Below are 26,684 nucleotides of genomic sequence, written 5' to 3'. Positions count from 1 at the left end.
CCCTGAAATAGACAACGGACAGATGGGACAAATTGTAGCTCTCTTTCTTTGGGAGAATCTTGGCCATTAAGACGACTATTCTTCCTAAACCAATGTACTACTTTGGGACTCTCCCTGTCCCGGTCCCTCTCAGAGCGCTTAGGGGGCTCCAGGCTTCTCTCTTCCAGTTCAGACTAACCCGTAATCTCATTATGTTACCTGGAGATCGGGGAAGGTGGGGGGGGGGGGGTGCCTGGCAGCACCTGATATTATTAAAGACGACCTGTCACCCAGAAATTCAGCACTAGGAGCTGCTTACTATGGAGCTACTAGTAAGCAGCTCCTAGTGCTGAATTTCTGGGTGACAGGTCCTCTTTAAATACTATTGGGCGGCCCATTTGCATCGCCTGGTCTGCTCTCCCTGCCTACTCAATGTGGATGGAGATAGAGAACCTCTGGAGCACCCAGCTACAATTAAAGGAAACCTACCATTTAATTTGATGCATTATGAAGCAAACATACCTTGAGAATGATGTAGCTACACTGATGCAGGATCATATCTGGGTTAATCCCTGAGCTGAGTGGTTTTGCTGAAAAAACTATTATAACATTCAGGACTTGGGAAAGCTGGGACAGACTGGCTTACACATTACGCAGGAGCTTGGAATTACAAATGGCTGCTAAGGAAAGAATGACTAAGCATGACTAGTCAAGCACTAATCAACCTGAGCTGGATCACTCATACACGGCAGCTGGGGATGGTGCAGCAATTGATTATTCTGTCTGGCAGGAAGAAAACTGCTGGAGATAAAGATGCAATCAGAGAGAAACTCTCCCGCTATTAGAAGTGGGAAAGCAAGAGCAGACATAGAAGTGACGGAGCTTCATTATCATAATGTTATATGTGTTGTATCAGCCAAACCACTCAGCACAGGGATTAACCAAGATATGTTTCTGCATCAGTGTAACTACAGCATTCTTAAGGTATGTTTGCTTCATAATGCATCAAATCAAATGGTAGATTTCCTTTAATCCTAATTCCACGTTGTTGGCTCCTATGACGCATACTAGATCGGTGTGCTCTGGCTTCAGTGCCTTAACAGTCCTGTTCTTCCTGTTTCAAGCTCAATGGCACAAAGCTTTTACTGTACATTTGTTTTCATAGCAATTGCTTAAGATTATTGACCATGTTTATTACTACAAAACGTTTCAATAAAAATACAGTTATACAAAATAAAATTACACAGACACTTAAACATGTAGTATTTATGTACATATGGAGAGCGCTAAGCGAGTAGACATGCGGGTGGCTGCTTATTCAGGATCTGGACTGGTGCCTTGGATGATCCGTCTAATTTTTTCTGCATCAGATTTCACATTTATGTTGGAAGGTTCAATCTTTAGGGCAGCTTCGTAGTCCTGCAGACCTGTGTGTCAGTAAAATACAATAATCAGTCTGAACAGCACTCAATGACAGTATAGGAAAAAAAATATTTAAATTACTCTCCATATATCTGGATAGTGTTTTATTGCATTCATCAACTAAAACTAATGTCTAGCAACATTAAAGCTGACTTCACTAGTTATTAGGACACAACGGGGCACATTTACTAAGGGCTTGTTCATATGTCCTGAACCATATTTAGGTGAAACAGAATCAGAGATATACACTGTTAAAGGTACAGTCAAAAATTAGATTTTTAAATACAGATCTCAATTCCTGACTATAATTTTAAGAGTGAATAGCTCCAGTTTTATTTCACTTGGAAAGACAGGTCTGTTATATTAAATGGGATATTCTCCTCTTTAATGGGACACCAGAATTGGGTTTCTAGGTGCCACGGTTCAGCAGATGACCGTTCAAAATAAACCCCCCAGCAATTAATTTTTCCATGGGGCCACATGAGAAATTGGCCAGAGGGCCAGACTAATATACTTAACTCAGTTCTACCAAATACCTATAAACTGTATTTAATATATAACCAAGGGGCCTTACGGTTGCCTTAAAGGGGCCGAATGTAATTTTATTACTGTATAAATGTAACTACTCAGCCTGTTCAGTAGTTATACTGAGCCAATGCAGGGCAACCACAAAGCTAAACATATTTTGAAATGACCCGAGACACTGCCTTGGTAAGTGTGACCCCACAGCAACGAGAATACTCCCCACAGCCGCCACAGTGCACCCATAGCTGTCAGAGTCCCTCCACAGTAGTCACAGTGCTTCCACAGAAGCCCCAGTGCCCACCACATTGCCCCCACCCACAGCGGCCACAGTGCACCCCACAGATGTCACAGTGCCCCCATACACTGAAGCATAAGTATCTGCAAAGGTACATGCACCCTCTACCTGTCTGTACATACATGTACATATTTATAACATATGAGAAGCTGTGTGCTGCTCTGTCTGGAGAGAAGTTGCTGCACTGCTTCAGCTTCTGGTGTGATAAGCAGGGGAAGGAGTAACAGCCTAAATAGTAGGGGGAGGAGAATGTCCCACGCTGGAGAACAGATAAGAATCTAAAGAAGTGCAGTGTCCTTGGTCCAGGCAGAGCTGCACACAGATATTCATAACAGGGGCAGCACGGTGGCTTAGTGGATAGCATTATTATGTTCTCTCTGTGTTTGCGTGGGTTCCCTCTGGATCCGCCAGTTTCCTCCCACACTGCAAAACATACTGGTAGGTTAATTAGATTGTGAGCCCCATTGGGGACAGGGACCGATTTGGTAAGCTCTGTGCAGCGCTGCGTAATCTGTGTGCACTATATAAATAAAGGAATTAATTATTACAACAGCCCTTGTGACATGGCAGTGCCAGTGTCTAACACGGAAAGGAGATCACTGTACAGATAGCTCACAGGACGCTGTAGAAGAGTGCATGCTCATTGCAGTCCATCTGCTGCCATATTACGGATGGGAGCAGCAGGCTGCTGAGCATGAAGGCATTTCTGAACTAAGGCTGTGGCTTCTGATTTCATGAAAAAGGTGCAGAACTTTAAGTGACTATATGTTGATAAGGTGCTTAGGATCATTTTCCCAATATATAATTTAAAAATAGTGGCCAACTCTTTAAAATGTCTAAAAAAAAGTGTCATAAGCACACAATAAATATGGCATGAGGCATGTCACACAGTTTGTTATGGCAGTTCATGGCACAATTCTAGTGCATTATGATTCATCATCTCTGTATTAGCTTCAGCAAATTATTTTTTTCCCTTTCTTAATGACTTTTTATTCATTGAATCATCTCTAATATCTTTCCACAACCAACATAATAAAGAGGTAAGAATCTGCTATTGTCTATTAGAGCCTTTAGATAATAGCTACTTATTATTTTCTTAGTCTTCTTTGTTGGAGCTGTATGACACTTCTGTGTACAGTACATTGCTAAGAAGTTCAAGAATGATTTGAAGTTCTCGGGCTAGACTTCACTCCTTTTATGTCAGCGACTTTTTCTTTCCCGTACTCATTGAACTGTCTTGCGACACTGGTCCACTGCACAAACTCATCGCAAACAATACAAAGAATATTGTTTCATTCAGGGAAACCTTGAATAGTTTTATTTTGTTCAAGTCAATGTCAAAAGCCCTTGAGGAAAAACTATTCCTTACATCTGCACTTTTTATAGGAAGTAATTGCTGAAGGCAAGGATTAATAAAGATGACCTTTCAGAGAATATGGGGAGCAATTGAACAATAAATCCTCTTTTCTTGCTTTAAAGCCTCACACATTCCTGGAATCAAAAGATCCCGCTCAACAAGACCACTCAAACATCAAACAGTAATATATAGAGACAAATAAATAAAGGGATAAATATCGATCCAGAAAATCTATTGAGTAAAGGTGCATTATTGTAAAAAGTTCTTCAAATGTCATTTCATAGAAAATGTAAGGGGTCACAAGTATGTGAAGAACCATCACAAAACACAGATTTTTAGGCAATACAAGAATTCCTTTTACCCACTCTAAGCAGATCACACCTATATTTTATTAACCCGGATTTAGCACGACCCCAAACATTAGCCCAGGACTAGATCAATGTCTGATCAGAAGCTTCCACTCAAACATGGTTTGGTATAATAAGCAGCAGCAGTCTTTTCAGTAACTCCTTTCCAATATAACTTTGTCTTTTATTGCCAGAATGAAAAGGGTTTGGCCACTAATAAACTTTACCAGGGTAAGTACAAAACTCTAATAGGGTCACACTCATTGTTATTACAGGCAGTCCCCGGGTTACATACAAGATAGGGTCCGGGGGTTTGTTCTTAAGTTGAATTTGTATGTAAGTCGAAACTGTATACTTTATAATTGTAGATCCAGACAAAAAAAATTTTGGCCCCAGTGACAATCTGAGTTTAAACATTTTTTGCTGTAATGGGACCAGGGATTATCTATAAAGCTTCATTACAGACACCTTACAGCTGATCATTGCAGTCTGGGACTATAGTAAACCATTCAGAGAGCTTCACCAGAGGTCAGAGGGGTCTGTCTGTAACTATGGGTTGTCTGTAAGTCGGGTGTCCTTAAGTAGGGGACCGCCTGTACTTCAGTAAAGCTCAGGGCATCACCGGATCTCCATTACAGCGGTCAGGAGGGTCTGGCAGTGCTGGATCCTCCTGATCTTCGGTCTATAAGACGCAGGCACTTTTTAGCAATAATTTTTCTTGCTAAAAAGTGCGTCTTATAGTTCAAAAAATAGGGGTACCTATATATAAGGTGCACTGGAATATAAGGCACAGCTGATTATAAGGATGAATGACCAGCAGATGGCAGACCTGTGCACAGTTCAAGGCAGCTGTTTTCTGTAAGGAAGGTTCATATATAAGGCGCACTGGACTATAAGGCGCACCTTTGATTTCTGAGAAAATCTAAGGATTTTTTGTGCGTCTTATAGTCCGAAAAATACGGTAATATAATGTTTACCTACCTTCCACATAGAGTTCTAGTTCACAGAAAGCAGTTCCGCGTCTTACGTAAGCCTTAAGCCTGGCAGCAGCATTGTCTGGAACTGGTGGAGTGAGCAGCTCCAAAGCCTAGATTATTTATTGTAAATAAGAGTTATAATTACACCACAAATAATGAAACAATTCCCAGAAAAATCTACTTCAATATATGATCAATAATTATTTACAAGTACTGGTAAAGGATTACATGGGTTATATTGTACATATTGCATTACAGCTTAATAAAAAGAATTCTGTAATAAGGAGAAGACCTTCTTATAATAGCACCTGCAGTAATAACATGGATGACCTCCTTGTTGCCTACACTTTCTTGCCTCGGATACATTGGCTGTATCTCAACAAAATGGTGTAGTATTCCACTACAGCAGGCAAAAGACAGAGCAAATTTGACCCACTTGGGATGAAGGTGGTGTAGGGGGGAATAAAAGTCACAATTCCTGCAATTGTGACTTTTTCTTGGCTTTTATGCCAAAAAACTGGCATACCATGATAAATGCCCCTATATGTTTCTATGTGCAGTGCCCTTGTTATTCTACCTGGTACCCTGGTAGTCAGACTGCGAAGGGACACACCCAGGTGGCAATTTACTTAAGCATTTTTTAAAATTAGTTTAGAGCGAACCTGTCATTTTAGCGGGTGACAGTTTCCAACAGCCTAGGCCAGTGATGGCGAACCTTTTAGAGCCTGAGTGCCAAAATTTCAACCAAAAGCCACTTATTTATTGCAAAGTGCCAGCACAGCAACTTAAGCAGTAATTTATTTCTCCTTGTTCTTTGACAACTTTCAATTGTTCAGCCTCCTAAAGACACCAACGCAGTTGAAAGGAGGAGGGCAAATTTGTCTATCATTGTAGGAAGATTCTATAGGAAGATTCTTTGAGTCCTGTCTGGTGAACTTCATTCTGGGGTGATGTCCTGGGTGCCCACAGAGAGGGCTCAGAGTGCCGCCTCTGGCACCAGTGCCATAGCTTCGCCACCACTGGCCTATGCTATGCTGATTTTATAAATGCCTTTGTCAGAATTCTGAATAATTTCAGTAGGTTATATAAGTTAAATTCACATTGCCTGGCTCCCTGCCAGCTGTGAGTCTGTGTCTCCTTATGCATTCTACACCACCCCTCCCTCCCCTGCTCATTGCACATGACAAGAAGTAGGGTGGGACGAGGAAGCTTCATGAGCGCGGAGGAGAGGAGACGGACACAAGCACACAGGCCGCAGCTGCCCCTCCCCCGGGGGCTCCCCACAAGCTGCTGGCCAGGTAATGTGAATTTAACTTACATAAGCTACTGAAATGATTCAGAATGCTGACAAAGGCATTTTTAAAATCTGAACAGCATAGGCTATTGGAACCTGTCACCAGGTAAAATGACATTCTTGGTGACAGTAGTTGCAATGTTTCATTCGAATAAGTTCCATATAACTGATGGTAATTTACATAATTGAATGGGATGGCGAAGTACATGACAGTCTGCTGCTTTATGAAAGCTGTCACATGTGAGGACCCCCATCCATCCAGTTGTAGGGGTCCCAGTTATGATTAACTAATTTGGCAATTTACCAAATACGGGCAGTCCCCGGGTTACGTACAAGTTAGGTTGTGTAGGTTTGTTCTTAAGTTGAATTTGTTTGTAAGTCGGAATTGTACATTTTATAATTGTAACCCCAGCCAAAAATGTTTTGGTCCCTGTGACAATTGGATTTTTAAAAATGTTGGGTTGTCATAAGAACCAGGATAAGCAATAAAGCTTCATTACAGAAACCTGTGATAACCGTTACAGTTGATTATTGTAGCTCAAGGCAAAAGTACAGTAAATTACCAACATCCAGAGGTCTGTTTGTAACTAGGGGTCGTCTGTAAGTCAGTAATCTTAAGTAGGGGACCACCTGTAATGGTGTTACCAAGTGCTTCAACCTATAGAGTGAGAACATTGCTGCTGCTATGAATTGAATACAAAGTGTTATTGCCCATTAATAAAAGTAGGACTAAGCTTTGTTATAATATATTAGTACAGGCAGTATAGAATTATGCTTTGTAATATGATATTAGTACAGGCAGTATAGGAGTTAGCTTTGTAATATTAGATTAGTACAGGCAGTATAGGACTAAGCCTTGTTATAGTATATTAGTACAGGCAGTATAGGATTATGCTTTGTAATATTATATTAGTACAGGCAGTATAGGACTAAGCTTTGTTATATTATATTAGTACAGGCAGTATAGAATTATGCTTTGTAATATGATATTAGTACAGGGAGTAGGAGTAGCCAGGGAAAAGGGAATAATTAGGAATCAGGGCTTAGGCATATGGGAAAATTCTTCCCTAAGTAATAATAAAATCAAACAGATAAACAAATGAAAAACTCTTCAGAGACCAACCATTAGTCTGTAGTAATCAATATTTCCAAGGTCAGGAAAAGTTTATGTGCTCAGTGCTTTGTACTTTAAGATGAGTCTACACAAGTGTCTAAGTCCATGAAATAATGATAGACTAAGAATTGCAGTACATTCTTTAGGTAATACCTTGGAGGCGTCTTCAATCGTTTTATGGAGGTTTCTTAATTTAAGATGGCATGCGGATCGATTGAGGTACAGGGTTGGCATCTTGTCATTTAATCGTATTGCTAGGTTCAAGGCATTCACAGCGGCTAAATAGTCACCAGCAGCAAAAAGTTTACTGTAGTTGAGAAGAGAACATATGTGAAGTTTCTATGTATCACAGATATCAAGAAGAAAAAAAATAAGTAGGATAAATACATATATATTTATAATACATATACTTCCCCCACTTCAGGCATGTCAATATTTTTGTTGGCAAGTATGAATTGGGTCTGAGAGTGTCGTGTGACTTGTGTGACTGGCAAGTTCCACCCTCAGCCAAAAATATTTTGTTGCTGGTGGTATTAAAAAGTTGATAAGACCCAGGGAATGAAATGCATAGCAAAGACGGGTGACAAGGTAGGAATGTCATAAAATTAGTGCAACTATAAAGGGCTTAACCCTTTCACTGCCAGGCGTTTCGGGAAATGCTGTTGCGTTATTGGCCAGAGCAATTTTAATAAAAACATTACCACAGTCACAGTGCCTGGATCTATCAGTAAGTGCCCCTGGTTTAAGATGGATTTTGAGGGTAGATTTCCCTAGTTTGGTTTTGATTAATATTCTAATCTCCTTAAAGAGCTGCATGAAGTGAAATATTCTCTCCTTTCCTTGTGTTTGAATTGTGTACTTCAAATACATTGCTTACTGCAGGAGAAAGAAGGAGCAGAAAATAAGCTGCTTTACTTAAAGAAGTATAGTAAGGATTACAAAGTTATTACTATTATTGCCTGCTCTTATTTCTGAAATTACTCTATACCAAAAAGGACAAAAAACTGATGCCGTTAGACGATCCGACTGATTCGGACTGAGCACAGGATTTAATTTTCAAATTGTGTCGCAAGACAATGCACTTACATACACCAGGAAGAAGAAGGTTAACTCCGGCAGGGAAGCAACACATGCAATTTTGGGGGAACTTCGTCGGACAGGTAAGTAAATGTGCCCCAGTGACTGTGGCAATCTTATATTTGTTATCCATGGTCTCCTTACTTCTAAAATCAACTTTTAAAATTGTCCTAATGGGCCAGAAGGCCTCTGGGGGGCGTTATCTGTGTGCTTCACAAATAACTCATAACTGTTTCTGTCCACAGAAATCTTTAGTTAGACGCAGGGGTGGAAGACAATGTGATGTGTACAGTAGGGTGAGATACAAATTAGACAAACAACAAATTAAAATATATAAGTAAAAGTTATAGATCATGTTATGGATCTATACATTAGCATTTACATCAGAAAAAATCTACTGAGGCCAAAAGGCTGTTCTTTACTTCTTATGGCCATTTATTTTCCAATTCAATCTTTCACTGTAATGAATAGCCGAGTAGACTTCAGCATTGCATAGAAAAGTAACAAAAGCCTTTCCTGGTATATATGCTACGGAAGCTGAAGTGAGAAGGACCTCTTATATGTAATACAATTCATAGGTTGTTGTATAAATTAATGAAAGCAAATTAAAAGAAAGCCCTCATTTCTTTAGTTGGATAGAATATTGTATAATTCACTTACTTCCCTTTGTCCTTCAGCCATTCTGGGTTTTTCTCTTCTTCTTTTAAGTCCTGAAGGTCAAGGTTGTCCGTGTTAATGGCTCTGCGGGCTTCTGCCTGTTTCTGTAACCACTGTAATGCACGATGGGAAAGAATAATAATCCAGAGAATTAATTCTTTACAACAACTTATTCTTCCTATTAACTGTATGTGGTAGGATACTTAATTTTTACAAAGAGCTGATACAGACTTTCAATGGACAAAGTATTGTGCGAATATCATTTCTTTTTATCTTGTTGGTTGTTATGTAAATGCAGACTTCATAAATAAAGTAATGTCTACTGAAAACCAGCAGTCATTTATCTCTTTAACACTAAACTATAAAAATCTACATGGGAGTAGTGCTCTAGGGGGCAAGTAAGAGCCAGAGCCCTGGAGACCAAAAGGGCTCTAGTGTCACTCCCTGGACCATTTCCCCCAGATTTACATGAAGATTAAAGTTAATGTTTAACCAAACTGCAAGAGCAGAGCTCCTAATAAACTTATAGCTGTATTCACCCACCCATCAGCATTTAGGGTGGATACAGCTATAAGTCAGTGGTAGATTTCCTTTATATGGCTTAAAGGAAACCTAACACTGCTCCCATGATGAAATCATGCGAGCAAACCACCCTATAGGCTACTTAATGCTGATGCCGGCACATAGTTTAGTTAGGCTCGGCAAACTTTAGTTTAGCTAAAAAACAATTTTCTTACATATGTAGCCCTCCAGTGCTACTCTACGTCATCTTTGGGCTGGCGATGGCTTCCAATGTTTAATTATTCCCGCTTCCTACATATTACCTGTCCTCCTTCAGCTGCCGAGAGCCGTGACGTCACCAAGCTCTCGGCACTTATCATGCATGCGCAGACACGAAGTCTCGCACAGCCGGCCGTCGACAAGTGCAAAGAGCTTGGTGACGTCACGGCTCTTGGCACCTGAAGGAGGACGGGTAATATGAAGGAGGCGGGAATAATTAAACATCGGAAGCCATCGCCAGCCCGAAAATGACGTAGGGTAGCAACGAGGGCTCATTTACTCATGTAAGAAACTCATTTTTTTAATCTAAACCAAAGTTCTCCGAGCCTAACTAAACTATTTGCCGGCATCAGCATTAAGTAGCGTACAGGGTGGTCTGCACCGCCCCTTCCATATTAGGGAATAAGTACACCCCTGCTTCTGTGAACAGTGAGAGTCCCAGCGATGACACATCAGCTACGTTATGGTTATGGTATAAAGTTATTTGTGAGCCAAACCCAAAAGCGGATTTTGTGATGGTTGAAAGGATAGACATTCACTTCACGATCATCAATGCACAGGACAATTACAAAGCTGGTTAAAAAAAAAAGGGGGAAATTGTTCGAGACACTTATTATTTGCCCACCTCTTCCTCTTCTGCCATCCGAGATTCCCTGAGAGCGGTGGGGAATACTCGAGGGGTGAACTGGATTTTAATGCTGCCGCATTTCCTGGTGGGAGGCACAACCTTTTCAATCTTGTGTTTTTGTGCTGATGACAAACAGAATATATATGTATACAGTTTCATAAAAGAAAGAAGTTACTCAAATGGGTGTGTATGAGTGAAGAACTGCATGTTTATGTATATAGGTATATAAATGTGTGCGTATATATATGAGTGTAATATTTATATTTTACAGTGGGAAGGGGGCCCCATTCAGAAGTCTGCTATGGGGCCCTGCCTCTCCTAGTTTCGCCTCTGTCACCAAGCTACCGCCCAAACCACCTATATTATAATACACTACTGTTTCTGGGATGGTGGACATATAAAGAAATAATCCTTTGCCACTTCTATTAAAACAGTTCAATAGTTTATGTATTTCCTAGATAAATAAAACCATAGATAAGGAAGAAACTATGCAGCCTTTCAATGATGCAGTCTTATTGCGGATTCACCACCAGAGGGCGAACCGAAGTCAAAATAAAGCAATATAAGAAGCAATAAAGCAATATACAATACATAGGGGCTTATTTACTCAGGGTCCGCGGAACGCACTTTAGTTGGATATTCCGATGATTTACGGTTTGCGGCACATTTATCAGGGGTTTTTGGCGCACGTGATCGGATTGTGGGCATCGGCACCGGTTTTCATGCGACACAAATCAGGAGGGGGAGGGGGGGGAGCAGTCCGTCAGACAATCCGACTGATTCGAACTAAGCACGGGATGAAATATTTGAATTGTGTCGCAAGCCAAGCACTTACATACACCGGGAAGAAGGTGATCGTCGGACATTCCGGATCGGGGATCGTGACGTGGACAGGTAAGTAAATGTGCCACAATGTGTTAAAAACAAATAGTATATATTATAGTGTATTCCCCTCCCAAGTTTTTAACTCCATGTTTTAAAGATACCTTGAATGCTGGATTTAGGAGAATCCGAAAACATAGATTTATTTAAAGCATTCCTCTGCTTTTCTTCCTCCTTTCTCTTTTGCTCTCTGTGTTCTTCTAGTCTCTGCTGCTCTTTAAACTTTTCTAACTCTTCACTTGCTTTCCGTCTCTCCTCCTCTTTCGAATACTCTATTCGCTTTCTCTCTTCTTCATCGATCTAAGTGAGGAAAAATAATCTTATATATTAAGTTCTACAGTTGTAAGAGTTTTATAGACTTCTTTTACAGAAGGTATATATTGAGCTGGCTAGCCATTATTATATATACTCGGAGAGGATTATTCAGTTATTGTACCTTCATCATGATCTCTAGAGAGTACTTCTCGTTTTCTCTTTTCCGTGCTGCTTTGGACTGGGCATCTTCCTTGGCTTTTTCCTGCACTCTTGTAATGGCATTCTCTCGAAGTCTTTTCATTGTCTCCTTATCAGCTACAATGCAATAATAATGACAAGAGGCAACTTAGCCATGTTTTCACAACCCATTTCCCATAATCTTGGTGGAAATATACAGTATTCCTACTTGTAACATTCACTCCGAAAAAACCTGACAGGTCATAGAAGCCTTTTCCAGGAGCTCTTTCCAGTAATGCCTTGGGCTTCATCCCATTTGTGCATGAATTTAGACTAGAGTGCATGAATTAAGACTAGAGTCTCTTAAAAGGTAGCCGCCCTCCTGGATCTTTAACTCTTGGGGGAGCAGATCCATAGAAGCAGAGCTGCATTTTCCAGGGAGTGCCCAGGCTATAATATTCCCAGAAGTCTGGAAATGCGAGGACGTGATACCCCCTGGCCCGAATCATGACTCCAGGAGGCCAGCTACTTTCTGAGAGATTCCCGGTGTTGGCCGGACTGGGTTTCCACAGCCTCCAAGTCTCACCACAAAAGCCTCAAACAAGTCCCATTTCTCTTGCCACGTCCATTCTTGGGGATCATGGACTTGCAGAGAATAATGGAGTGATACCAGTGCTCTGTGGCAAGACTGGAAGGTCAAAGAAGAGTCACCCTCCTGGAGACCTGGGACACCTTTGGGGGACCAGGTCCTCCAGCTCCTAGATTTTAAGGAAGGGTGGTACCTGTGGATGCTCCCTGAGAACTGCAGCTCTGGTTCTCTGCTACCGGAAAGACCAAGGTGGAGTCAGGGCTCCAGGACAGCGCAACTTTTTGAGAGCCTCTAGTCATAAATTTGACCAGGACAAAACCCCAGGCCATACCAGAAAGGTCTCCATGAGGTCTTACATAACCTTCCAGTCTCCAAACTTCAGTACCATGAATCGCTACAAAATTTATATTCTTGCATAATAGATTTTTAATGAAGTTCAAATTTAATTCAACTTTGTCCAATTCGAATAGCTCATCTCTACTTTTAACATGGTTATTTTCTTCATAAAGATGACTTGCTTTCATTACTTCTGTATATGAAAGATTATTTGGGGTGACGAGGGGAACACGTGAAGTAATCAGAATCAATGTCTGACTGCAGGGTGCAATGAGACATAGTGCTACCTCTGGTTAATAACGGAATTGTCATATGTAATTGAGGTCATATTTCACATGATGCAAAACTATAATACACAATATATTTTGGAGTCTCAGTCATTATCTATTTTAGCTGAATACAATTAGATTACGTTTTACTCTTCTGCTTCAGGGATATTATTTTTCTTTAGTAATCCTTCATTTGAAGAGAACTGCTTACTTTCTCCCCCAAACTAATGAGGCAATAACTTAAAACACAATATTATCGCCCCAGGTAAGGCTCTCATTTCTCATTTGTATATCGAGCTGCTACCCACTCACATCAAAGGCGTACCTGCTCTGGCAAAGGCTCGCTGGGAGAACGAACTTGGTCCATTAATGGGTGAGGAGTGGTACCTTGTCCTCTCTCTGCCCAAAATAGTCTCCTCCAAGGTTTACAAACTCCACCGAGCAAATCTATATACTATCAGAGTTAGTAAAGTCCGCTCTGGGTTCCCAGACCTATGCCTAAGTGCTCTGAGACTTTGGATACTTTTCTCCATTTACTGTGGTCCTGCCCTGAAGGTTCTGGGTTCTGGGAACAAGTTCACAAGTTTCTATTTGATAAAATGGGGGCGGCTGTCCCTGACAACACTAAGCTCTGCCTTTTCCTGGTAGACCCTGAACTGTTCCAGTTAACTATGGAATGAGCATTCCTCACCGAAACCCTGTATTGTACCAGGAAAACAGTTGGTGGATTCTGGATGTCAAACTGGGACTGGATCAAAACAGTCAATAATGTTCTTCCACTCAAGAAGTGGAATTTTTTTCATAGAAAGAAAGATAGGAATTGCAATTCTATGTGGAATACGTGGCTTGAATCGCCATTTACTGCTGTTCCCCAAACTACATAATCTATAGTATACACAGGTCTGCATCACCCTTATCGGACCGTGCTATGAGGGGTGGGGGCAGTGCAGGTGCTTTGTTTGATTCAGATACAGTAGATAGGAAAATTGTATAATTTTTCATAATATAAACAATAACATTAATTTGCCGAAATGGGAATATCCCGTTAACTGCTCTGGCATACGGTTTCTTTGCACAACCATTCCCATACCTGTCATTGATGTTTATGCATTTATTCATGTGGAGATAATCTTGTTATCGTGTCAGACCATGTACAATGGGTATGAAAGGTATTCAGACCCCTTTAAATGTTTCACTCTTTGTTTCATTGCAGCCAATTGGATGAAAAGATGAAAGATGAAAAAAGGTGTTTTTTTGCTCATTAATGTACAGTCTGCGACCCATCTTGACAGAGAAAAATAGAAATGTAGATATTTTTGCTAATTATTTAATCAAGAAAAGCTGAAATATCACTTGTTCATAAGTATTCAGCCCCTTTGCTCAGTATTGAGTAGAAGCACCTATTGAGCTAGTACAGTCATGAGTCTTCTTGGGAATGATGCAGCAAGTTTTCACACCTGGATTTGGGGATCCTCTGCCATTCTTCCAGTTCCCTCAGGTTGGATGGTGAACATTGGTGGGTGCCATTTTCAAGTCTCCCCAGAGATGCTCAGTTGGGTTAGGTCAGGCCTGTGACTGGGGCAGTCAAGAATGGTCACAGAGATGTTCTGAAGCCTCTGCTGTTATTGTTGCTGTGTGCTTTGGGTCATTGTCTTGTTGGAAGGTGAACCTTCAGCCCAGTCTGAGGTAAAGCGCACTCTGGAAGAGGTTTTCATCCAGGATATCTCTGTACTTGGTCACATTCATCTTTCCACTAATTGCAACCAGTTGTCCTGTCCCTGCAGCTTAAAAACACCCCCATCACGTGTATCACTGTTGGGATTATATTTGGCAGGTGATGAGCAGTGCCTGGTTTTCTCCACACACACTGCTTACGATTAACATCAAAAGGTTAAATCTTCATCTCATCAGACTAAAGAATGTTATTTCTCATAGTAATGGAGTCCTTCATGTGTTTTTTTTGCAAACTGTATGTGGCTTTCATATGTCTTGCACTGAGGAGAGCAATAAAGCCCCGACTTGTGGAGAGCTGCAGTGATAATTGACTTTGTGGAACTTTCTCCAATCTCCCTACTGCATCTCTGGAGCTCAGCCACAGTCATGTTAAGGTTATACTTTACCTCTCTCACCAAGGCTCTTCTCCCACAATTGCTTTGTTTGGCTGGGGGCCAGGTAAAGGAAAAGTTGTGGTCAGAGTGCTGCAGAAATTCTTTTGTAACCTTGGCTACAATTGCCACAATTCTGTCTCTGAGCTCCTTGGGATTTCCTTAGACCTTATGATTCTCATGTGCTCTGACATGCACTGTGAGCTGTGACGTCTTACATAGACAGATGTGTCTTACCTTATCAAGTCCAATCAGTTTAATTAAACACAGCTGGCCTCCATTGAAGGAGTAGAACAATCTCAAGGAGCATCAGAAGTCCAAGTGATATTTAAGTTTTTCTTGTTTAATAAATCAGCAAAAATATACACATTTCAGTTTTTCTCTGTCAAGATGGTTTGCAGAGTGTACATTAATGAGAAAAAAAGAACATTTTTGATTTTGCCAATTGGCTGTACTGAAAAAAATGAGTGGAAAACATAAAGGGGTCTGAATACTTTCCATACCCACTGTATGCATATTGTATTAATGTACACTGCTCTCTGTCTCCTTTACCTTTAATGAGCCCCCACTCTTTATGTGCCTTGTCTGCTCTGTAAATTGTATTTCCAAATTACCCTTAATAAAGTTTATTGTTGATTTTAAAAAAGCACATAATATTATCTGAACAATGTAAATGTTAAGTGGTTGATTTTATTAAAAAAGGGTTACTTTGTATTAAATATGCTCAGAAAAGTATCTGTGCATAAAAGAATCAAAAAGCAGGATAAAACATTTAGGCTCCACCCACACGTTATGACTTCTTTCTATAACACAAGTACAGTTGCTCCTTATCTGTTGTGCGAATTAATTCCCAACAAAACCCAATGGATCATTACTGAATTTAACCAAAAGACTTGAAAAGGGTTGAAAACATGTCTTCTTTTTCCAAAAACAGCTCCTCCACGGTGGTCTTATCCGAGGAATCCATCTCGTTTTTAAAGGGAACTGCCCACCACGATTCCTCCTATAAAGGTAGATCGGGTGGTAGGTGGATGTAAGGGACGTGAGGAGAGCTCTTTTTAGAGCTAATCCTCACGTCCCCGCTAACTTTTGGCAAACTTTATTGAACTAATATGTAAATATGTAAATTTAGTTATGCGGCTACTGGGGTGTGGAGTAGGCGGGTACGAGGCTACACAGCGGGGCTACTCCATCCCCCAGTAGCCACATTGCTCCTCCTACCCTGTTGTGTGCGGTGTGTAGCTCCTCGTAGCTACGCGCCCTCGTAGCTCCGCGCGCAGAACACAGGCCCGCAGCCCCAGCTCCGAGGCCGGAACTACTGCGCATGCGCAGTAGCCAGCTTGTCGGACAAGGGCGCGCAGCTACGAGGAGCTGCGCGCCGCACACAACAGGGTAGGAGGAGCAATGTGGCTACTGGGGCGTGGAATAGACGCGCTGTGTAGCCTCGTGCCTGGCTACTCCACGCCCCAGTAGCCGCATAACTAAATTTACATATTAGTTCAATAAAGTTTGCCAAAAGTTAGCAGGGACGTGAGGATTAGCTCTAAAAAGAGCTATCCTCACGTCCCTTACATCCACCTACCACCCGATCTACCTTTATAGGTAGAATCGTGGTGGTAGGTTCCCTTTAAGGGTCGACGTGGCAACATTTATGAGAAATTATCTTCACACAGAAACATTTTTTTGGTAACATCCAATTGAAGAAATGTTTACATATGGAAGATGAACTACATTAAATGTGAATGCCCAGATGGGAATGCCCCTTTAACCCCTTAACGCTCTGCGCCGTAGCTCTACGGCGCAGAGGTATAAGGGATGTATGAAGAGGGCTCACGGGCTGAGTCCTCTTCATACAGAGGTGGGGGTTTTTGCATTTTGCACAAAACCCCCACCGCTAATAACCGCGGTCGGTGCTTGCACCGATCGCGGCTATTAACCCTCTAAACGCCGCCCGCAAAGTTGCGGGCGGCGTTTAAAAGACGGCGGCGCGCGGGCGCCGCCATCTTTTTTTCGATCGCCACGCCCCCGAACGTCATCGGGGGGCGGCGATCGGTTACCATGGTAGCCTCGGGTCTTCTTTTGACGCGAGGCTACATGGTTTATGCAGGTTCGTTACAATGAGCCAGTGGCTCATTGTAATGTATGACCTGCAAAAACGCCATATATTGCAATACTGTAGTATTGCAGTATATGGTAGGAGCGATCTGATCATCTAGGGTTAATGTACCCTAGATGGTCTAAAAAATAGTGAAAAAAAAAAGAAAAAAAAAAGTTTAAAAAATAAAAAAAATTAATAAAATATTAAAAGTTCAAATCACCCCCCTTTCCCTAGAACGGATATAAAACATAACAAACAGTAAAAATCACAGACACATTAGGTATCGCCGCGTCCCAAAATGCCCGATCTATCAAAATATAAAAACGGTTACGGCCGGCGGTGACCTCCGAGGCGGGAAATGGCGCCCAAATGTCCGAAATGCGACTTTTACACCTTTTTACATAACATAAAAAATGAAATAAAAAATGATCAAAATGTCGCACAGACCTCAAAATGGTAGCAATGAAAACGTCGCCTCATTTCGCAAAAAATGACCCCTCACACATTTCCGTGCGCCAAAGTATGAAAAAGTTATTAGCGTCAGAAGATGGCAAAAATTTTTTTTTCGTTTTTGTACACATTCGTTTAATATTTGAAAATGTATTAAAACACAATAAAACCTGTATAAATTTGGTATCACCGCGATCGCACCGAACCAAAGAATAAAGTAGGCGTGTTATTTGGAGCGAAGAGTGAAAGTCGTAAAAACTGAGCCCACAAGAACGTGACGCACGTGCGGTTTTTTTTCAATTTTTCCACATTTGGAATTTTTTTTCAGCTTCGCAGTACACGGCATGTTAAAATAAATAACATTACGGGAAAGTAAAATTTGTTACGCACAAAATAAGCCCTCACACAGGTCTGTACACGTAAAAATGAAAAAGTTATGGATTTTTGAAGTTGGAGAGCGAGAATTTAGCCGAAAAACCCTCCGTCCTTAAGGGGTTAAGCTTCACTATCCAGCAGGTCATCATGACAAGTTTATCCAGCACTAGTTTCTGGCACTTACCATTAGCTATGGATAATGAATCCCAGATAGAGGGCTCTTGCTTATATAGAGTGAACAGGATGATTCCATTACCAATCTTTGTGATGCTTCTGTCTACATCAATCGGTGCAAATAAAAAAACTTCAAATAGGAAAGGTGTGAAATTTGCCTGTGGACCAAAGGTTAAGAGAAAATGATTACTCCACATTTTCAGCAAGGCCCAGATCACATCTGCATCATGGATTTCTGTTAGAGAGTGTAATGGTAACAAAAATGGAAGGTCTTGTGTTCACCTTTCATTCCCCATAGAATACAATGGCCCTTCTGTTATTTATAATTGAACAAGAGATGGGGAGTGCTGCACTGTTTTTCCGCTATTAATAATGTAAGGTCTGAACGAAATGGCCGAATGTAGGTGTGAACTTCGCCTTATACTTTTATGAGAAGGTCCCCTTCATACTGATGCACTAGTGACCATCACTGGGGTTCTGAATGCCTTGACTAAAATGACCATGAGAACAGTGGTCTGCCAGTAACTATGGAACTTAAATTTTGTTGTTGCCGAAACGCGTCAGCTACTATGGATGGTGATATCGACTTGTTCTTTTCTAATATGTATCAAATAAAATAAGAAGTTTTATTCATGGCACCGGGATCTGCTTTCAATTTTCATGTGAGTGGTCTGCAGGTGTCCAAGTGAATGGAGCGGTGGTGCATGTGCTTAGGTACTCCTCCATTGAGGGTGATCTCCAGCAGTCCCATAGAAAAGACTATAGCAGAGGCCACTCCATTCACATGTGCACCCACAGACCCCTATATGAAAATACATTCCTAACCTTCTCTTAGGGCATATTAAAGGTCCATCACACCTCATTGGTTAAACATTAAATACCAGCAATTTCTCAGGACTTGGCAAATACAGTATAATTCAAAAAGGGGAAGATGTGGGTGAGCATTGCACTTCTACCCTATTCCTCGAACAGGCTTTATTTGAATGAGAACCTGTCATGAGGATTTAGGCTCACAAGCTGTCACCACCTGTGACCTCCTGAAGAAGCATCTGTGCGAAACGCGCGTCGGGGTGTTCCTGCTGGCCCTCCCCTTGACTGCCTCCGTGCCTATTACATCATGCCCTTGGGTAAGTGTGACCTGTCTATTGATGTGGATTATTAGTGCCGGATGGTACCTCCAGTTAACCAGTTTTTGATAGTAATACTTAGGTCCACTGCCCTATAAAATTTGTCCCACTTTTTGGACATAATACTTCTTCGTTTACATCTCCTTTTGGCACTATTGGTGAGGTAGTAGTAGGATAGGGGGGCCAAGGGTTCTCTGTGTCTGTCCCACATCCATCTGGGACACTGCCTATTCCCCTCATATTTCCTACTTTCAGGAATCCCTTTTGAAAGTGGTGTTTATATTATGTATGTATCATGTTGAATAAAGTGAATTACATTTTATACATTTAAAGCTCTTTTGTTTTTTGGTTTTTGTCACAAGCTGTCACCACCCTGTTTCGCAGGTTCACATAGATGTCCTCTATATTCTGGAAGATTCAGCATTATGCGAAAAGTTCTTTGAGCACTGTATGACCTGAGGAGTCATGGAGAAGAGTCATGCTGATATGACCCCTCCTGAATAAAGTCCCATAGGACAAGTGCATCATCATAATCTACCTTCAATAGCTGCCGAAACTTGTGATGATGTATATGAACTACTAGCTGTAGCTCTCGGCCTTGCTCGGGATAGTATATAACTGCTCTTAACTACAACAAAATAGAATGGGTTAACAAAAATTTTTATATGTATCTATACATATCGGCAGCAGTCTCTTTCAGTGACTGTCTGGCTGCCTGTCGTCAGCAGTCTCTTTCAGTGACTGTCTGGCTGCCTGTCGGCCGCAGTCTCTTTCAGTTACTGTCTGAGAGCTCAAGTTTCATTTTCCCACAGCTATTTATAAAATTACATCTGATCTCTGATTGGTTTCCTTGGGCAACCGTAACAGTTTTACCTCCGACATTTCTGATAAATCTCTTGTATCTCTGTATCCCTATTCATCTTACCTCACTTATAAGCTTCTTCTACTCATTGCCTGTAGTAACCAATCACAGCTCAGAGCTCATATTAATGACCTGTGGCAGAACAGCAACCAATCACGGCTCAGCTTCCAACTGACACTGCAGCAGCAGCAGTCGATAGCTCCTGTATATGGTGGGTAATAAGTGGATTTTTTTGGCTCATTTCGGCTCAAAACTGAGTCTATGACATTCCCTGAGTCACAGGCAACAACTGTGCAAAGTTTTGTGAATGTAAATGCGACACTACAGATTCCTTAAGCAGACATACATACGTACACACACACACATACTCAGCTTTATATATTAGATGAGACTCTTCTCCACCCCTGTGACTCTTTGGGTCATTTGTATACAATGTTTAGGGTTCTTATTGTGTGTAAAGCTGAATTTCCCAGAATACAGAAGGACATCATTGTGATCCTGTCACCGTCTGGAGTTGTGTGGATCTAAATTCTCATGACAGGTTACCCCTGGGTGTATCACCCACACCCCACCACTATATGGGGCTCCCCAGTGTCATCATGTTTATTTTGTGGCATATGACAGCTGTATAATAGAAAATGGTCACACCCTTTAAGATTATGAGACCCATGGGCACAAGGACTGATGGGAGTGAGTGTGTGTAGAGAGATATCACATATAAATAATTCTCCAGGTAAGTATCATTTAAGAACAGGCTGACAAACGCATGAGCTGTGTAGTGCAGTGTGAATATATCACTCCTGGACCACAGAGTGACGTCCTGCGGTTCTCACCTTGATGTAAGACTCCGTGCACATGACATTGCTGGCGCCCGCCGCGACTCCCTTCAGTGGGACTGATATAAAGATCTCCTTCTCCGTCTGCTGCCATGTATAGTCCTTTACTAGGATCGGCATCTCCGCCAGTAAGGGGAACACGCTAAACACCAGTTGCTATGGAGACAACTTCCTGTCCTGACTGAGAACTTCCTGTGTGAAGCGCAGCGGGGAACTACAAGTCCCAGCACCCCCTGCGCGGGCCGGTGTCCCCCTGCATGAGTGCAGTGCTACCCTTTTCCCTGGGGGCTGCCCTCTGCTTATTGTACGTGTTGTATGTTTATGTAGGAGAAATAGGATGTATTGAGAGAATCACAAAACATCATTGATCACAGGGTGTGTCTTTTTTCTTATTTTTTTTTGTTATAAAATGCTAAAACGCATGCCTTTTATAAATATTATAACAAAACTTTGGCTCCACTGCTGTTATGGTATTATCATTCAGTATATATCCCCAATATGTGTGCACACCTCTGTTATCTTCAATCCCAGCCTTCCGATACTTACCTCGCTATATGAGGGCTTGGCATCTGTGGGACATACTGTCCTTCCTAGTGGCACCATTTAATATTCTGTGCCATCTGTAAGGACATCCAAATATAGGGCAACTGAAAATAAAACGCTATTGCGCCATATTCAAGGGTGCTATGGATTTACGACTTTCATTGTGTGGTCCAGATGACAGAACCCCTCTACTCTTTGCTTTAGTACAATCACATAATTACCGAATGTATTAAGTCTCATTCTGGCAGCCATAACTTTTTCGTACTTCAGCAGACAGTTTTGTGTAAGATCAGAAGAAGAGCAGAACATAGCTTATCACTGATATTATTATGTGTGATAAAGTGGCGAAAAAGTGGTGATGTAGAGGTGGTTTGTAAAGTTTGATAGAAAGGGGATTTTGGGAAGTGTGGATACCTAACACGTTTATGTTTGTGTTTACTATTAAATGCTTTATAGGGAGATTTGTAATTTTTAAGCCTGCGAAGGATACCGATTTCTAATAGAATGCCAATGGCCGGCTATTAGAGATCAGCAGTACATTTACTATATGATGCAATACAGTTGTATTGCAGTATATTGTATGAGCGATCAGACCATCCAGGGTTAAAGTACCCTAGGGGCCATGAAATAAAAGTTAAAAAAAATATACAAAAAAAAAAAAAAAAAACAGTTACTCCCAACCATGAACACAGTAACAGATAACAAGCCCTAACAGATTTGTGTAAAAAATATAAAAAGGATGGCGTTTGAAAAGAGAGGAGAAGAAAACAGTAAGTCTGTGGTCACACATTCCACTAGCTCAGTGATGGCGAACCTTTTGGAGACAGAGTGCCCAAACTACAACCAAAACCCACTTGTATGTCGCAAAGTGCCATCATAACAATTGAAGCAGTAACTTATTTATCCCTACTGTATCACAGGTTTTAATCGTATTGGCGTCCTGAGTTCACCAATATAATAGAAAGATAACGCAGAAATTTGGATTGTAGCTTCCCTCCAGGGTGCCCTGAAGAGGAAGAATCAGGAGACCCAGAGCAGGAGCTCAAATGACAATCCATCTCCATCCACACCTTCTCACTCCTCCTCGGCTGTCTTGGACTGCAGGAGAAAGCCTTGAGTTGTATCTGGCAAACTATGTGTTTATGTGATGCCCACAGAAAGGGCTCTGAGTGCCACCTCTGGCACCCGTGCCATAGGTTCGCCACCACTGCACTAGCTAGTGCACGGTGGACACATGCGTTTCAGGATGCCCCCCCGCGTGCTAGCGTTGCTTGAACACAACACTAGCAGAACGTGTGACCGTGACCTAATGCAAAAACAAAAAAAGGACCTGAAATGGTCAAACACAGATCATGGTCCAGCTGTGTGAAAACTGATAGGAAAGGCACACACGTGTGTATATATGACCTCACAGCTCACAGTGCATATGAGAATCAGGAGGTCTGAGGAACTGCACAAGGAGCTTAGAGACAGAATTGGAGCAAGGCATAGATCTGGCCAAGGTTACAAAATAATTTCTGCAGCACTCAAGGTTCTTAAGAGCACAGTGGCCTCCGTTAATCCTTAAATGGAAGACGTTTCGGATGACCACAACTCTTTCTCAATTTGGCCATCCAGCCAATCGTGGAAGAAGAGTCTGGATGAGAGAGGTAAAGAAGAACCTAAATATCACTGTGGCTGAGCTCCAGAGGTGAAGAAAAGATGGGAGAAAGTTCCACAAAGTCTCACTGCAGCCTCCAACAGTCAGGGCTTTATGGCAGAGTCTGCCAATAGAAGCCTCTTCTCAGTGCAAGACATATGAAATTCTCCAGAGTTTGCAAAAAAAAAAAAAAAAAAAAACACATGAAGGACTCCCAGACTATGAGAAATAAGATTCTCTGGGCTGATGAGACGAAGATTGAACATTTGGTTTCAATTCCGGAATCCTCCAGTGGGCCCCGGATACCTCCGCTACGGCACGCGCCTCCATCCCCATCTAAAGGCCCCGCCAGCAGGGTCACACTGGCCCACAATGGGCCCCCGGTACCTCCGATCCATCGTGATCAGAGGCACCTGCCAGTGAGTGACAGCACAGGTACTCGATGCAGCCGTAAGCAGCCACTCGAGTACCATCTCTGTTAATTGTGCTGCCATTGATGACATTTTTTTCCCCGCCACATGTCGCACTGTGTCCCTTGATGCGCGGCAGCGTGATGATGTACTCACGCTGCCGCGTGTCTTACTCTTGTCAGTTTCACAGTCGCAGGGAGAAGAGAAGTGTGCTGTGTCCATATACAGGATAGGAGTGGTAGTACTGTGCTATACCAATATATACAGGATAGGAGTAGTAGTACTGTGCTGTACTCATATTTACAGGATAGTTGTAGTAGTACTGTGCTAATATATACAGGACAGGAGTAGTAGCACTGTGCTATACCAATATATACAGGATAGGAGTAGTAGTACTGTGCTGTACTCATATTTACAGGATAGTTGTAGTAGTACTGTGCTAATATATACAGGACAGGAGTAGTAGTACTGTGCTGTACCCATGTATACAGCATAGGAGTAGTAGTACTATGCTTTGTTCATATATACATGATAGGAGTAGTAGTACTGTGCTGTGCCAATAAATATCTGAATAAGAGTAGTAGTACTGTGCTGTGTCCATATATACATGATAGGAGTAGTACTGTGCCCATAAATACCTGAATAGGAGTACTACTGTGCTGTCTCCCTATATACATGATAGGAGTAGTAGTACTGACCTGTGCCCTTAAATACCTGAATAGGAGTAGAACTACTGTGCTGTGTCCATATATACATGATAGGAGTAGTAGTACTGTGCTGTGCCCATAAATACCTGAATAGGAGTATTTATTAGGACTTTTTTATAAAATATTTGATAAGAGGAACAGTAAATATAAGAATAATAATTAAAGGGGTTATCCGGGTTTAATTTTTTTTTTATGGCCGGGGTGGGGAGGGATAATTAAACATAATAAACATGGACTTACCTCCTCCGGCGCCGCTGATGTCCCGCGCCGCGGTCACTTCGATCCGTGCCCCTGTAAACAAACAGGGGCACGGAAGCCGCGCACAGGGAGCTTCCGGTCCACGATGTGGACGGCTCCTCCCATGCGTCCCTATCTCTCAGCGTTGTAAGCGCTGAGAGATGGTGCGCATGGGAGCTTCCGGCCGGGCGGAAGCTCCCTGTGCGCCGGTGTAATGAAACCGGCGCACGGAGAAGACGGGCCGCGGCGCGGGACATCGGCAGCACCGGAGGAGGTAAGTACATGTTTATTATGTTTAATTATCCCTCCCCACCCCGGCCATAAAAAAAAAAATTAAACCCGTATAACCCCTTTAAGGAGAGAATTGGAAATGATATATTATGTAATTAAAGGGAATGAAGTCCAATTTAATTTATTATGTGTATCATATTATTTACTCAGGGGGGGGGGGTGTATTATGATATAGTGAGGAGTCGCTATGTAATATTTTATTTATGGAGAGGGCACAGTATTGTGTTTGTTATGGGGGTATATTTGGTATTGGTGGGGGGCACAATGTGGTCAGTTGTGTTGTGAGTGGTAAATATTATTTAGGAGCACAGAGTGGGACGTTGTTATCCAGGTGACATTATGCTGTAGTGACGGTGATATTTTTAGTTGCACAGTTTGTGTGCCAGACACAGATGAAGATATCTGGTGGAAAATTCTCCAGTGATAAGGAGATAAAAAGGGAGAAGTCGTCCTGCAGTTCATTACCTAAAGGAGAAGACGTGTGACATGTGAGGTACTGAATCCCATTTCTGAGTCTGATAATCTAGTTAGTAATTACAGTTATTTCTATAATGGCATTGTCTAGTCTTCTTATGTGCTGCAGGGAACATATGGAGAAAGTGAAGGGTTATAGCTAGTTATTCTTATTGGTAAGTTAGTGCTAAGCACAATGCAGCCGCTGTAAACTGGCGGTCAGTTTCTCTGGTGGGCCCCAGGCACCCCAGTAAATACATTGGATGTAAAGGTGACACACGGCCCATATATATGTCTATATGGGGGAGAAGCAGAATACATACAGAGGACAAATATGGTCAACGGATCCATTATTTTCAGCCCATATAAAGCTATATGCTGGGTGCATGTAGCCTTTTACAGAGCCTAGTAAGTTACAGTAGGGGCCACTGTCAGGCTCATGGTTGCACTTGCAACCCATTGGTAACCATAATACTTCCCACCTTAACCAGTTCCCCAGTATACACCAGGAGAGGACTGGCATTGATTTGTGTCTTATTTTGTGACTTTTTGGAAAGATGCAGTCCATCTATCCACTTCAATAAAAGCAACTTAGAAGTTTGTTCAGTGAAAAAAAAAAAAGCTATACGCAACATATTAACAACAAAGAACATGTGCAAAAGGAATACTTACATCCCCCTATGGCTGCATTTAATATTCCATACTCTACACTAACTGATCCTTGTATAGTCGTCAGGCCAAGTCTACACCCCTGGTTGGTATGTTCATGACTACAAAGTGGTGGACATTTCCAAGGATTGCGGTGTTTGTGCCCACAATGTGAATAGTGCTTAGAATAGACGACGCACTGGGACACAATATTTAATACAAATATGGAGAGGATGAAATAATGTTTCACCCATCATCAAATTCACAGATGCAAAAACGACAGCTAAACCTGTTCAGCTCTCCAGCAGTCCCAATTTCTATTACTTAGGACATATGGCAAATATAATGACTCCAGTGGGATTGCAGACAGGGTCTCCGGTAATTGCCTGTGTTCACACAAGGGTTCACCGATACAGACTGTTACTGGATGTTACTATTTTGCAATTACCTAGTTATTTTTTTGTGTCAGATAAACAATGTATTCCTTAGAGAGCAGCCGGCTCTAAAGATAATGCCCTTAATATCCTTTCCCATTATGTCGCATAGCAACACGCTGTTGTTGGCAAGGAGTTCAGTGTCATGGGTGGCTGTTGAATGAATTCTATGCAAATGCCTAGCAAGCGAGATCAAGAACACAGCAGTCACCCCGGCGGATGCCCAATGTGAGGGATAATTACATTGTGAGTCACTGTCATTTTCCATGTATTGTGAGGCCATACAAATGGGAATTATCCAAGTCACAAGTCATTAACACATTCAATATAGGCAT

At 41.8% G+C, this 26,684-nt stretch overlaps 1 protein-coding gene across 1 annotated transcript; it reads right to left on the bottom strand.

Annotated features, from left to right (window-relative positions):
* Positions 1-962: 962 nt before the first annotated feature.
* Positions 963-21,190, bottom strand: DNAAF4 (dynein axonemal assembly factor 4). The gene is made up of 9 exons (XM_072148163.1): positions 20,985-21,190; positions 18,173-18,320; positions 11,771-11,904; positions 11,439-11,634; positions 10,450-10,574; positions 9,048-9,157; positions 7,464-7,617; positions 4,907-5,012; positions 963-1,406 (listed from the first exon to the last, which is right to left on the bottom strand). Exons 1-9 carry the CDS (start codon positions 21,105-21,107, stop codon positions 1,294-1,296), a joined length of 1,209 nt encoding a protein of 402 aa, XP_072004264.1. The 5' UTR covers positions 21,108-21,190; the 3' UTR covers positions 963-1,293.
* Between the last annotated feature and the right edge of the window lie 5,494 nt (positions 21,191-26,684).

Source organism: Engystomops pustulosus, chromosome 4 (genome assembly GCF_040894005.1).
Source record: "Engystomops pustulosus chromosome 4, aEngPut4.maternal, whole genome shotgun sequence".
Taxonomy (NCBI): domain Eukaryota; kingdom Metazoa; phylum Chordata; class Amphibia; order Anura; family Leptodactylidae; genus Engystomops; species Engystomops pustulosus.
The sequence above is the reverse complement of the archived record's forward strand: the minus strand, read 5'-3'. Positions and strand labels throughout refer to the sequence as shown.

Coding starts and splice junctions, on each gene's coding strand:
- DNAAF4 (XM_072148163.1), bottom strand. CDS start 21,107: ATGCCGATCCTAGTAAAGGACTATACATGGCAGCAGACGGAGAAGGAG. Junction 10,575..11,438: donor TCCTAAATCCAGCATTCAAG/GTATCTTTAAAA, acceptor GTTTGTCATCAG/CACAAAAACACAAGATTGAA. Junction 5,013..7,463: donor CGATTGAAGACGCCTCCAAG/GTATTACCTAAA, acceptor TAAATAATCTAG/GCTTTGGAGCTGCTCACTCC.